Below are 12,563 nucleotides of genomic sequence, written 5' to 3'. Positions count from 1 at the left end.
ATGGTAGCAGTGTATGTGCAAAGTTTTACACTGATCCAATGAATCATTGCATATCTGTTCAAAATGTTGTATCAAGACTGCCCAAATGTGCATGATTGGTTTATTAATAAATTTAAGCTTTCTGCCCATATCAGTCTATGTCTATGTCCTGGGGTATATCCATGTTACTTACAATCTCGTTAGCTTAACCTTCCCGTGGGGGGGACACCCATCCTGTAGAGGTTAAAAGAAATGGGTGTCACAATGGGCCTCAGGATCTCGTCACGGTATTTCTGTGCATTGAAATTGCCATCGACAAAATGCAATTGTGTTCACTGTCCGTAGTTTATGCCTGCCAATACCATAATCCAACTGCCACTATGAGGCACTCTGTTCACAACGGTGACATCAGCAAACTGCTCGCTGACATGACGCCATACACATGGTCTTCGGTTGTGAGGTCGGTTGGACGTAATGACACATTTTCTGAAACGACTTTGGAGGCGACTTATGGTAGAGAAATTAACATTAAATTATCTGGCAACAGCTCTGGTGGACATTCGTGCAGTCAGCATGCCAATAGCACTCTCCCTCAAAACTATGGGAGAGTGCCACATCTGTGGCATTTGTTGTGTGTCAAAACTGCATATTTTAGAGTGGCCTTTTATTGTCCCCAGCACAAGGTGCACCTATGATCATGCCGGTTAATCAGGTGTGGCAGATTATGTTGGCAAAGCAGAAATGCTCACTAACAGGGATGTATACAAATTTGTGCACAACATTTGAGAGAAATAAGCTTTTTGTCTGTATAAAACATTTCTGTGATCTTTTATTTCAGCTCATGAAACATGGAACCAACACTTTACATGTTGCGTTTATATTTTTGTTCAGTGTAGTTTACAGAGAACAGTTCCTTCTGTTTTTGGTGGGATTTATTAAGTAACAAGCTTTTGACTTGTTTTTGAGATTTATCAAGCCATTTTTCGGGGTTTCCTCTGAAGTGGAAACGCTCAAGGAGAGAATTTGATTGTCTGTCATATTCTTCCTCTGTGTCACAGATGCGACGCTGGCTATGAAGTTGGCTTACTGGTAAACCTCATTTTAGGGGGAGATGGTGATGACTATCAGCTGTCAGTATAGTAGTTTACCTGTAGGTTTTCTGTAAACTGTACTACTTAGAGATAGTCCCTTCTTTGTAACAAACACGTCTAAGAAATGTATAGAGTTAATGTTCTTTTCCATAATGAAGGAAACGGAAGAAATGTGTTTAATTTAATTTCGTAGCCTGTCCAGATCTGTAACGATTCTCCTCCTCTTATGAGGAGGAGTAGGAAATATCGGACCAATGCGCAGCGTGGTACAGTGCCTTGCGAAAGTATTCGGCCCCCTTGAACTTTGCGACCTTTTGCCACATTTCAGGGTTCAAACATAAAGATATAAAACTGTATTTTTTTGTGAAGAATCAACAACAAGTGGGACACAATCATGAAGTGGAACGACATTTATTGGATATTTCAAACTTTTTTAACAAATCAAAAACTGAAAAATTGGGCGTGCAAAATTATTCAGCCCCTTTACTTTCAGTGCAGCAAACTCTCTCCAGAAGTTCAGTGAGGATCTCTGAATGATCCAATGTTGACCTAAATGACTAATGATGATAAATACAATCCACCTGTGTGTAATCAAGTCTCTGTATAAATGCACCTGCACTGTGATAGTCTCAGAGGTCCGTTAAAAGCGCAGAGAGCATCATGAAGAACAAGGAACACACCAGGCAGGTCCGAGATACTGTTGTGAAGAAGTGTAAAGCCGGATTTGGATACAAAAAGATTTCCCAAGCTTTAAACATCCCAAGGAGCACTGTGCAAGCGATAATATTGAAATGGAAGGAGTATCAGACCACTGCAAATCTACCAAGACCTGGCCGTCGCTCTAAACTTTCAGCTCATACAAGGAGAAGACTGATCAGAGATGCAGCCAAGAGGCCCATGATCACTCTGGATGAACTGCAGAGATCTACAGCTGAGGTGGGAGACTCTGTCCATAGGACAACAATCAGTCATATATTGCACAAATCTGGCCTTTATGGAAGAGTGGCAAGAATAAAGCCATTTCTTAAAGATATCCATAAAAAGTGTTGTTTAAAGTTTGCCACAAGCCACCTGGGAGACACACCAAACATGTGGAAGAAGGTGCTCTGGTCAGATGAAATCAAAATTGAACTTTTTGGCAACAATGCAAAACGTTATGTTAGGCGTAAAAGCAACACAGCTGAACACACCATCCCCACTGTCAAACATGGTGGTGGCAGCATCATGGTTTGCCCTGCTTTTCTTCAGCAGGGACAGGGAAGATGGTTAAAATTGATGGGAAGATGGATGGAGCCAAATACAGGACCATTCTGGAAGAAAACCTGATGGAGTCTGCAAAAGACCTGAGACTGGGATGGAGATTTGTCTTCCAACAAGACAATGATCCAAAACATAAAGCAAAATCTACAATGGAATGGTTCAAAAATAAACATATCCAGGTGTTAGAATGGCCAAGTCAAAGTCCAGACCTGAATCCAATCGAGAATCTGTGGAAAGAACTGAAAACTGCTGTTCACAAATGCTCTCCATCCAACCTCACTGAGCTCGAGCTGTTTTGCAAGGAGGAATGGGAAAAAATGTCAGTCTCTCGATGTGCAAAACTGATAGAGACATACCCCAAGCGACTTACAGCTGTAATCGCAGCAAAAGGTGGCGCTGAATAATTTTGCACGCCCAATTTTTCAGTTTTTGATTTGTTAAAAAAGTTTGAAATATCCAATAAATGTCGTTCCACTTCATGATTGTGTCCCACTTGTTGTTGATTCTTCACAAAAAAATACAATTTTATATCTTTATGTTTGAAGCCTGAAATGTGGCAAAAGGTCGCAAAGTTCAAGGGGGCCGAATACTTTCGCAAGGCACTGTAAGTGTCCATGTTGTTTATTATAACCGGAACACTCAAACAAAAACAAAAGTCTAACAAAACGCAACAGTTCTGTCAGGTACTCACACAAAACAGAAAACAATCACCCACAACTCAAAATGGGAAAACAGGTTACCTAGGTATGGTTCTCAATCAGAGACAACGATTGCCAGCTGCCTCTGATTGGGAACCATACCAGGCCAAACACATAGAGATAGAAAACATAGAACACAAAACATAGAATGCCCTGACCAAACTGAAATAGAGACATAAAAAAGGAACTAAGGTCAGAACGTGACAAGATCATAAAGCAGTTGTCTATATTTAACATGATCTTTGTAAGGTTTATTTTCATAAATAAAATCCAATTAGAATTTCCCTATGAAGAGATTTTTGTGTTTCCACCAAACAGGTCTTCCTGATCCAGTGTTGAATGCTGTATTACGCAACAATCATTTCCTAACAAATACAATAAAGTCCTCATGATCATCATCAACATGCGGTGACCATGTCGTAACCTAATAATAGCCGATAATATCCATCTGATTCCTGATGGATGTGACCTTTAACCTAGTTGTTTGGTCTCTCTGTTGTCAGAGATAATGCCTGGGGCTTTTAGCTGAATAATCCTTCATCGTCAGAGCTGAATTTATATCAAGCCTCCTATGTAATAGTATTGTACACCAGGGTTTCCCAAACCCGGTCCTGGGGCCCCCTATTGGTTCTTAACGATTTACATGAGCTCTTATCCATAATGCACATATTACAGTACGTTATTGAGTAGAGTATGAATGATTGTGTGTGTGTGTGTGAGTGGTTCATTCTTTCTGCATCCGGCTATAAATGTAAAGATACTCTAACCACACAGGTTTCACATCATCCTTTGGTGCTGAAGAGTGGCAGCTTCACTTGGGCTGAATTCCAAATCAGCCCGCTACCCTAGAGCTAAACTGAGCTGAGTGGCCCAGTCAGTCATTCAGTCAGGCAGCCTAAGTCCCCTCCCTTCTTCTCTCCTCCTCCTCCACTCTTCTTATTACAGAGGAGAGGTTGAGAAGTGAGCCCCACATGGATCTGTCTGCATTAATTATTGAATTGTTTCCTCCACTGTGGTAACCTTTACAGAGCATGACAGGGCAGGAGGCTAAAGTCCCAGACATTATACTGGAGGGGAGGAACACACAGGAGCAGCAGAATATGTATGGATACTGTATCTGTGTGCACCACTTGGTATTCCTCATTCATTTACCCGTTCAGACGAGGCATAGTAAACGCAGAGTCACCTGTTGAAGTTGGACTGAACCAGCTGGCATGGTATACTGCACGTCCTGTATAACAATGTTGTTTTATAAACTATAGCTGTGTTTTGTGCACTGTGCGCCTCCTCTAGCTGCCTAGTCAGTCTTCCCCTATCAGTTTGAGGGCAGGTAATTGGGGTTGTTTGGGGGGAGTGTTCAGCCATGCTACCCTGACAGCTCCTGGGTGACACTGGCATGCTGAAAATCTCACTGTGTTTGTGTCCTCTCTCTCTCTGTATATCTCTTTCCCCTCCTCCCTCCTCTCAGGTCTACATACAGTCTGAAGGCTCGCCCCCTCACCTAGAACAACCCTCTGAACAGCAGCAACAAGACATCGTCAAGATGTTCAGCACCAAAAGGTCAGAATGGCGTCACAGATTTTATCTATTTTTGTGCTATTGTGGGGATGGGGGGGGGGGGGGGGGGGGGGGGGGCTGTCACAAATCTCAGGGAGTTTTAAAATGGCTTTTTCTGATACAAACTGACATTTCATGTCAGCTGTTTTTGTATTTTTGCTCATGTTTTGGAGCTGAATTTGACTGTAGAGAGGTGACTTTTGAGTTAAGGTCAACACAAATGTTATTTTGCCTCTGTTTAATCACAAATAATGTCAGTTTAAAAGGTGCCTAATTTAGTTTGATTTGTTTCTATTTTAGTTATTCTTCTTGAAATATAATGTTATTGTTTCCATAAGACATGGAGACACACACGCAGACGCACACACACACACACACACACACACACACACACACAAACACAATCAGACATCATCTGTAATGAAATGAAGCCAGGCATTAGTATTGCAAAATAGATAATTAATTGCCTGTGGATTACATCCTGAAAAATAATGAATATTCAACACTAGAACTCCTCCCTCATATTTTCAGAAGTATAAAAACACTCTCATCCCAGAATAAAATCAAACAAACTGCCTAGCTTGACTAATCACATAACAGTGCATGTTCTAACAGGAAGTTACAGCTAGTTCACAAAAAATATATTAAATCATGGTCAAAGGCACCTTGTCTAACATCAGTGTTCAAAGAAAACCAATGGGAGTTCTCTGCCTCAAACGCTTTCTAAGAGCTTTGTCTAAATTATCCCCACATCATGTCAAATGCATGGTGGGAAAACTATTTTGTACTGTGTTGAAAGCTTCTAGAACATTACCTGCTAATATAGGGCTTTTAAGATAAGTACCTTATTAACTGAAATTAACTGAAATGTTAAGCTCCCGCCCGTTTTGATTTGGTGGGGCGAAATTATACCCATTTTCCTCACAACATGTGAGAGGTACCATCCTGAAAATTACCTAAATTATCTTTATAGAAGATTAGAGGAATTACAAGATTTGTAGATGTTTTTATAATCGTCTCACATGGCATTGCGACCTTTGATGATAATGCAGTATGTGAACAAAATATAAACTAATATAATATAATCAAGTGAAGTTGAGATGATTCACAAGGTGGATGAATCTCTTGATGATGAGTTCTCTTGGATTGAATCGTCCCCTTCCCCACTGCTCCTCAGAACCCCGTGTAATATCATGCTAATAGCACAGCACACACCTGTCAGAAGCGGCACTCTCTCTCCCCCTCTTTACAATCAAGCCTGGGCATACTCTTCATATTTATACCAGATGATGGAAAAAATGGTCCCATCAAGACCTAACACATTCCCCAGCTTACTGACAAGCCCACTTCATTAATGTCCAACAGCCTCTGTCACATGTAGAACAAACAGCCCTGCCACTGGAAGCCAATGTGGGTCATCAAATAGCGTTTTGCTGAATTACATAATGTATGAAAATGACCCTTTCTGCTTCCTGTTGTTACGTAAAGCAGAATGTGTGTGAGTATGAGTCAGCCTCGGGTGGAACCTTACTGTATTTGTGACAATACGTTGTTTAATGAATGTAAATCAAGTCAAGATTTTTAAGCACCTAGAACCTATTTCGTACCAACAAACGTTAAAATGTTTGAATGGTAATTGTTTGTTTGTTTGCTTGTTGTTGTTTCTGTTGTTCTTGTGGTGGTTGTGTTTTGGCTGAGTGGCGTATGAATGGGTTTTGTTCCTCTTTGTCCCGCCCTGAGACAAACGCTGTGCTAAAATTAAGATTCAATACGGTTTATTATGATTTATAGACAGCATAAAATACATGGTGCCAACACACAGGGGCAAGAGAGGTTGTCGTGATTCTAGTCATGCATATGAAATGCATATAATTATGAGCAGGTTGAGTAACGTATGGTAAAACTAAGATACCTCACTGTCTTTAGGGGGACTGGATCAACTGAACAGATGATATGGATGTGCTGAAAATGATTATTTTATAGCAGCCCATCTTGAAAACTCATAGATTCTCAAACTCATTCCCATTTAGCTGAATATGAGACAAAGTGTATTTCTTCTGCCAAACTGCTGAACGACCCGAAAGACGACTGTGGAAATCTGTTTATCTGTCTAAAAGCCTGAGCTGCAACTGTGGATTTTTTTATATTGGTTTTCCATCCTTGCCCCCCCCCCCACCCCCTCCCCGCCGCACACACACACACACACACACACACACAAACACACAGTCACTGAAGTGTCCATCTGCATACACACAGAGACTTTCATTAAAAGTCTGTCATTAAACTTTAATCAGTCTCATGTCTGACATAGTACTTTAGGCTACCTTGCATTTTATTGGAATGAAGTCTGGAACAGAGGCGAGGATGATAAATCTAGAACCTTCCCTTACCTCGGGAAAACACATTAGCCCTGTCTGTCTTTGATTACATTAACAATAACTTCCCTCCAATACTAGACTGTTTTACTGTTATAGATGGGCCTAGATGGGCCCAAAACCTCAGAATCCAGTCAAGCTTAATCGGTTGTGTTTATGCATTCTCATTAAAACGTAACTTGAGCACCGTTAAATTGAATCTTTCATTCCAAGGCAACATTTATGAAGCGGAGAGCTGAATTACAGTTTTGTATCCAATTCATTAAAACTTTGCCCCGAAAGTCCTCCGCTAACGAAGCTAAAGCTATAATTCTGGAACGGGGCATACAAAGAATTCTCTCTGAGGTTGATGTCATTTCTATCTGTATTCTGTCTACGGATATGCTCCTCTAATGAGGCTTGCCAGTGTTTACATGCCAAAATAGTCTGAGACGAACGGATGATGAGGAGAGGAGAATCGAGTGGACCCAACCCCGGTACCACCTTCACTCCTCAGCTCATTATTCAGCCATCATGCTGCCGTTCCCAAAATGGTCCTGAGACTATATTGACACAACAGTACACAATTCAGCTCCGATATGACCTCGAATCTCCCCAAATCTTCATTATATCCCTCCTGGGGCTGGAAGAGGTTGTCTAATTCCAGTTTTGGTTCATTCGTGGCCTCTGATTGTTACCTCACGGCTGTTTACTGTCATGGGTTTCATCCCAAATGGCACCCTATTTCCTATGTAGTGCACTACTTTTGACCAGAGAATTGGTTGAAAGTAGTGCGCTATATATGTAAGGATCAACGCTGGAGACAGGAAGCAGGTACAGGGAGAACATTTAATAAACTACGGCCATAAAACAGGACAGGAACAGCGTTTGGACAGGGGACAAAGTAACGACATCAGTGCTGACACAGGGAATAACGTGAGGAACAGACAGATAAAGGGAAGGCAATCAAATAATGATAGAGTTCAGGTGGGTCCAATGAGGCGCTGGTGAGCGTAATGAAGGGGACAGGTGTGTGTAATGATAGGCAGTCTGGCACCCTCAAGGGCCAGAGAGGGAGAGCGGGAGCAGGCATGACAATAGGGTGCCATTTAGGACACACCCTTGGAGCAGGAACAGGAGGAGGCTGTCTGCCCTGTATGTCCTGTTGGTTGACGGCTCTGTTGCTGTCTGTTTGTTGGGAGGTCTTGGTAATGATCTGTTGCTGTCTGTTGAGAGGTCTTGGTAATGATCTGTTGATGTCTGTTTGTTGGGAGGTCTTGGTAATGATCTGTTGCTGTCTGTTTGTTGGGAGGTCTTGGTAATGATCTGTTGCTGTCTGTTTGTTGAGAGGTCTTGGTAATGATCTGTTGCTGTCTGTTTGTTGAGAGGTCTTGGTAATGATCTGTTGCTGTCTGTTTGTTGGGAGGTCTTGGTAATGATCTGTTGCTCTCTGTTTGTTGGGAGGTCTTGGTGATGATCTGTTGCTGTCTGTTTGTTGGGAGGTCTTGGTAATGATCTGTTGCTGTCTGTTAGTTGAGAGGTCTTGGTAATGATCTGTTGCTGTCTGTTTGTTGAGAGGTCTTGGTAATGTTCTGTTGCTGTCTGTTTGTTGGGAGGTCTTGGTAATGATCTGTTGCTCTCTGTTTGTTAGGAGGTCTTGGTGATGCTGAGTCAAGCTGTCAAGCTTGGAGCTATACTTGCTTTCAGTGTGGGCTGTAATGAAATTACTACAACAATATGAGTGGGACTCATTAGTTGTGGATGGACCCAGACACAAACTGAGCCTAGGGGCCTGTTCAAATATGTTTGATGCTTTAATATGGACTGACTTACTGACTGGCGCTGAGTGTGAATAAATGACAACTTCACAGGTGGGATGTTTCATGGATATTCAGCATAGAGGAAAACATCTTCCTGAATGGATGTACCTGATTTTGTCTCTATCATTCACAACAATGACTCACAGAGTAATGTATTCCTGAATGACCCTTTCTTCGATAATGAACATGATTTAACATGTTCTATTTGACCTTGACAACGTTGATCGCCGGGACATTACAGACTACATACGTCAGCCAATTAAGACAATTAGCCTACTTGATGTATCACATCATCAAAACAGCTAGTTAGGATGTGTCACATCATCAAAACGTCTAGTTAGGATGTGTCACATCATCAAAACGTCTAGTTAGGATGTGTCACATCATCAAAACATCTAGCTAGGATGTGTCACATCATCAAAACATCTAGCTAGGATGTGTCATATCATCAAAACATCTAGCTAGGATGTGTCACATCATCAAAACGTCTAGTTAGGATGTGTCACCTCAAAACATCTAGCTAGGATGTGTCACATCAAAACATCTAGTTAGGATGTGTCACCTCAAAACATCTAGCTAGGATGTGTCACATCAAAACATCTAGCTAGGATGTGTCACATCAAAACATCTAGCTAGGATGTGTCACATCATCAAACATCTAGTTAGGATGTGTCACATCATCAAAACGTCTAGTTAGGATGTGTCACATCATCAAACATCTAGCTAGGATGTGTCACATCATCAAAGCTTCTAGTTAGGATGTGTCACATCAAAACGTCTAGTTAGGATGTGTCACATCATCAAACATCTAGCTAGGATGTGTCACATCATCAAACATCTAGCTAGGATGTGTCACATCATCAAAACGCCTAGTTAGGATGTGTCACATAATCAAACATCTAGCTAGGATGTGTCACATCATCAAACATCTAGCTAGGATGTGTCACATCATCAAAACGCCTAGTTAGGATGTGTCACATCATCAAAACATCTAGCTAGGATGTGTCACATCATCAAAACATCTAGCTAGGATGTGTCACATCAAAACATCTAGCTAGGATGTGTCACCTCAAAACATCTAGCTAGGATGTGTCACATCAAAACATCTAGTTAGGATGTGTCACCTCAAAACATCTAGCTAGGATGTGTCACATCAAAACATCTAGCTAGGATGTGTCACATCAAAACATCTAGCTAGGATGTGTCACATCATCAAACATCTAGTTAGGATGTGTCACATCATCAAAGCTTCTAGTTAGGATGTGTCACATCAAAACGTCTAGTTAGGATGTGTCACATCATCAAACATCTAGCTAGGATGTGTCACATCATCAAACATCTAGCTAGGATGTGTCACATCATCAAAACGCCTAGTTAGGATGTGTCACATCATCAAAACGTCTAGTTAGGATGTGTCACATCATCAAACATCTAGTTAGGATGTGTCACATCATCAAAACGTCTAGTTAGGATGTGTCACATCATCAAACATCTAGCTAGGATGTGTCACATCATCAAAGCGTCTAGTTAGGATGTGTCACATCAAAACATATAGTTAGGATGTGTCACATCATCAAACATCTAGCTAGAATGTGTCACATCATCAAACATCTAGCTAGGATGTGTCACATCATCAAAACTTCTAGTTAGGATGTGTCACATCATCAAACATCTAGCTAGGATGTGTCACATCATCAAAACGTCTAGTTAGGATGTGTCACATCAAAACGTCTAGTTAGGATGTGTCACATCATCAAACATCTAGCTAGGATGTGTCACATCATCAAAACATCTAGTTAGGATGTGTCACATCAAAACGTCTAGTTAGGATGTGTCACATCAAAACGTCTAGCTAGGATGTGTCACATCATCAAAACGTCTAGTTAGGATGTGTCACATCAAAACATCTAGTTAGGATGTGTCACATCAAAACGTCTAGTTAGGATGTGTCACATCAACACGTCTAGTTAGGATGTGTCACATCAAAACATCTAGTTAGGATGTGTCACATCAAAACGTCTAGTTAGGATGTGTCACATCATCAAAACATCTAGCTAGGATGTGTCACATCATCAAAACATCTAGCTAGGATGTGTCACATCATCAAAACATCTAGTTAGGATGTGTCACATCATCAAAACGTCTAGTTAGGATGTGTCACATCAACACATCTAGTTAGGATGTGTCACATCAAAACGTCTAGTTAGGATGTGTCACATCATCAAAACGTCTAGTTAGGATGTGTCACATCAAAACGTCTAGTTAGGATGATGTGTCACATCATCAAAATGTCTAGTTAGGATGTGTCACATCAAAACGTCTAGTTAGGATGTGTCACATCAACACGTCTAGTTAGGATGTGTCACATTAAAACGTCTAGTTAGGATGTGTCACATTAAAACGTCTAGTTAGGATGTGTCACATCAAAACGTCTAGTTAGGATGTGTCACATCATCAAAACGTCTAGTTAGGATGTGTCACATCAAAACGTCTAGTTAGGATGTGTCACATCATCAAACATCTAGCTAGGATGTGTCACATCATCAAAACATCTAGTTAGGATGTGTCACATCAAAACGTCTAGTTAGGATGTGTCACATCATCAAAAGGTCTAGTTAGGATGTGTCACATCATCAAACATCTAGTTAGGATGTGTCACATCATCAAAACATCTAGTTAGGATGTGTCACATCATCAAACATCTAGTTAGGATGTGTCACATCATCAAAAGGTCTAGTTAGGATGTGTCACATCATCAAAACGTCTAGTTAGGATGTGTCACATCATCAAAACATCTAGTTAGAATGTGTCACATCATCAAACATCTTTTTAGGATGTGTCACATCATCAAAAGGTCTAGTTAGGATGTGTCACATCATCAAAACGTTTAGTTAGGATGTGTCACATCATCAAACATCTAGTTAGGATGTGTCACATCATCAAAACATCTAGTTAGGATGTGTCACATCATCAAAACGTCTAGTTAGGATGTGTCACATCATCAAAACATCTAGTTAGGATGTGTCACATCATCAAACATCTAGTTAGGATGTGTCACATCATCAAAAGGTCTAGTTAGGATATGTCACATCATCAAAACATCTAGTTAGGATGTGTCACATCATCAAAAGGTATGACAATAGGGTGCCATTTAGGACACACCCTTGGAGCAGGAACAGGAGGAGGCTGTCTGCCCTGTATGTCCTGTTGGTTGACGGCTCTGTTGCTGTCTGTTTGTTGGGAGGTCTTGGTAATGATCTGTTGCTGTCTGTTTGTTGGGAGGTCTTGGTAATGATCTGTTGCTGTCTGTTTGTTGAGAGGTCTTGGTAATGATCTGTTGCTGTCTGTTTGTTGGGAGGTCTTGGTAATGATCTGTTGCTGTCTGTTAGTTGAGAGGTCTTGGTAATGATCTGTTGCTGTCTGTTTGTTGAGAGGTCTTGGTAATGTTCTGTTGCTGTCTGTTTGTTGGGAGGTCTTGGTAATGATCTGTTGCTCTCTGTTTGTTGGGAGGTCTTGGTAATGATCTGTTGCTGTCTGTTTGTTGGGAGGTCTTGGTAATGATCTGTTGCTCTCTGTTTGTTGGGAGGTCTTGGTGATGCTGAGTCAAGCTGTCAAGCTTAGAGCTATACTTGCTTTCAGTGTGGGCTGTAATGAAATTACTACAACAATATGAGTGTGACTCATTAGTTGTGGATGGACCCAGACACAAACTGAGCCTAGGGGCCTGTTCAAATATGTTTGATGCTTTAATATGGACTGACTTACTGACTGGCGCTGAGTGTGAATAAATGACAACTTCACAGG

At 41.1% G+C, this 12,563-nt stretch overlaps 1 protein-coding gene across 4 annotated transcripts in view; it reads left to right on the top strand.

Annotated features, from left to right (window-relative positions):
- The window catches only part of LOC110485571 (oxidation resistance protein 1A), a 210,629-nt gene that overhangs the window by 27,616 nt on the left and 170,450 nt on the right, over positions 1-12,563 (top strand). For all 4 annotated transcript variants that reach the window (XM_090194459.1, XM_090194423.1, XM_090194437.1 and 1 more), the window contains exon 2: positions 4,497-4,588. In XM_090194459.1, the coding sequence (XP_090050585.1) occupies positions 4,572-4,588 (17 nt within the window). In that variant the 5' untranslated portion in view covers positions 4,497-4,571. The remainder of the gene's footprint in view (positions 1-4,496; positions 4,589-12,563) is intronic.

The sequence above is a fragment of the Oncorhynchus mykiss genome, chromosome 2, assembly GCF_057628025.1.
Source record: "Oncorhynchus mykiss isolate SJ-2025 chromosome 2, ASM5762802v1, whole genome shotgun sequence".
NCBI classification, from domain to species: domain Eukaryota; kingdom Metazoa; phylum Chordata; class Actinopteri; order Salmoniformes; family Salmonidae; genus Oncorhynchus; species Oncorhynchus mykiss.
This window is presented reverse-complemented; position numbering and strand designations above follow the sequence as displayed.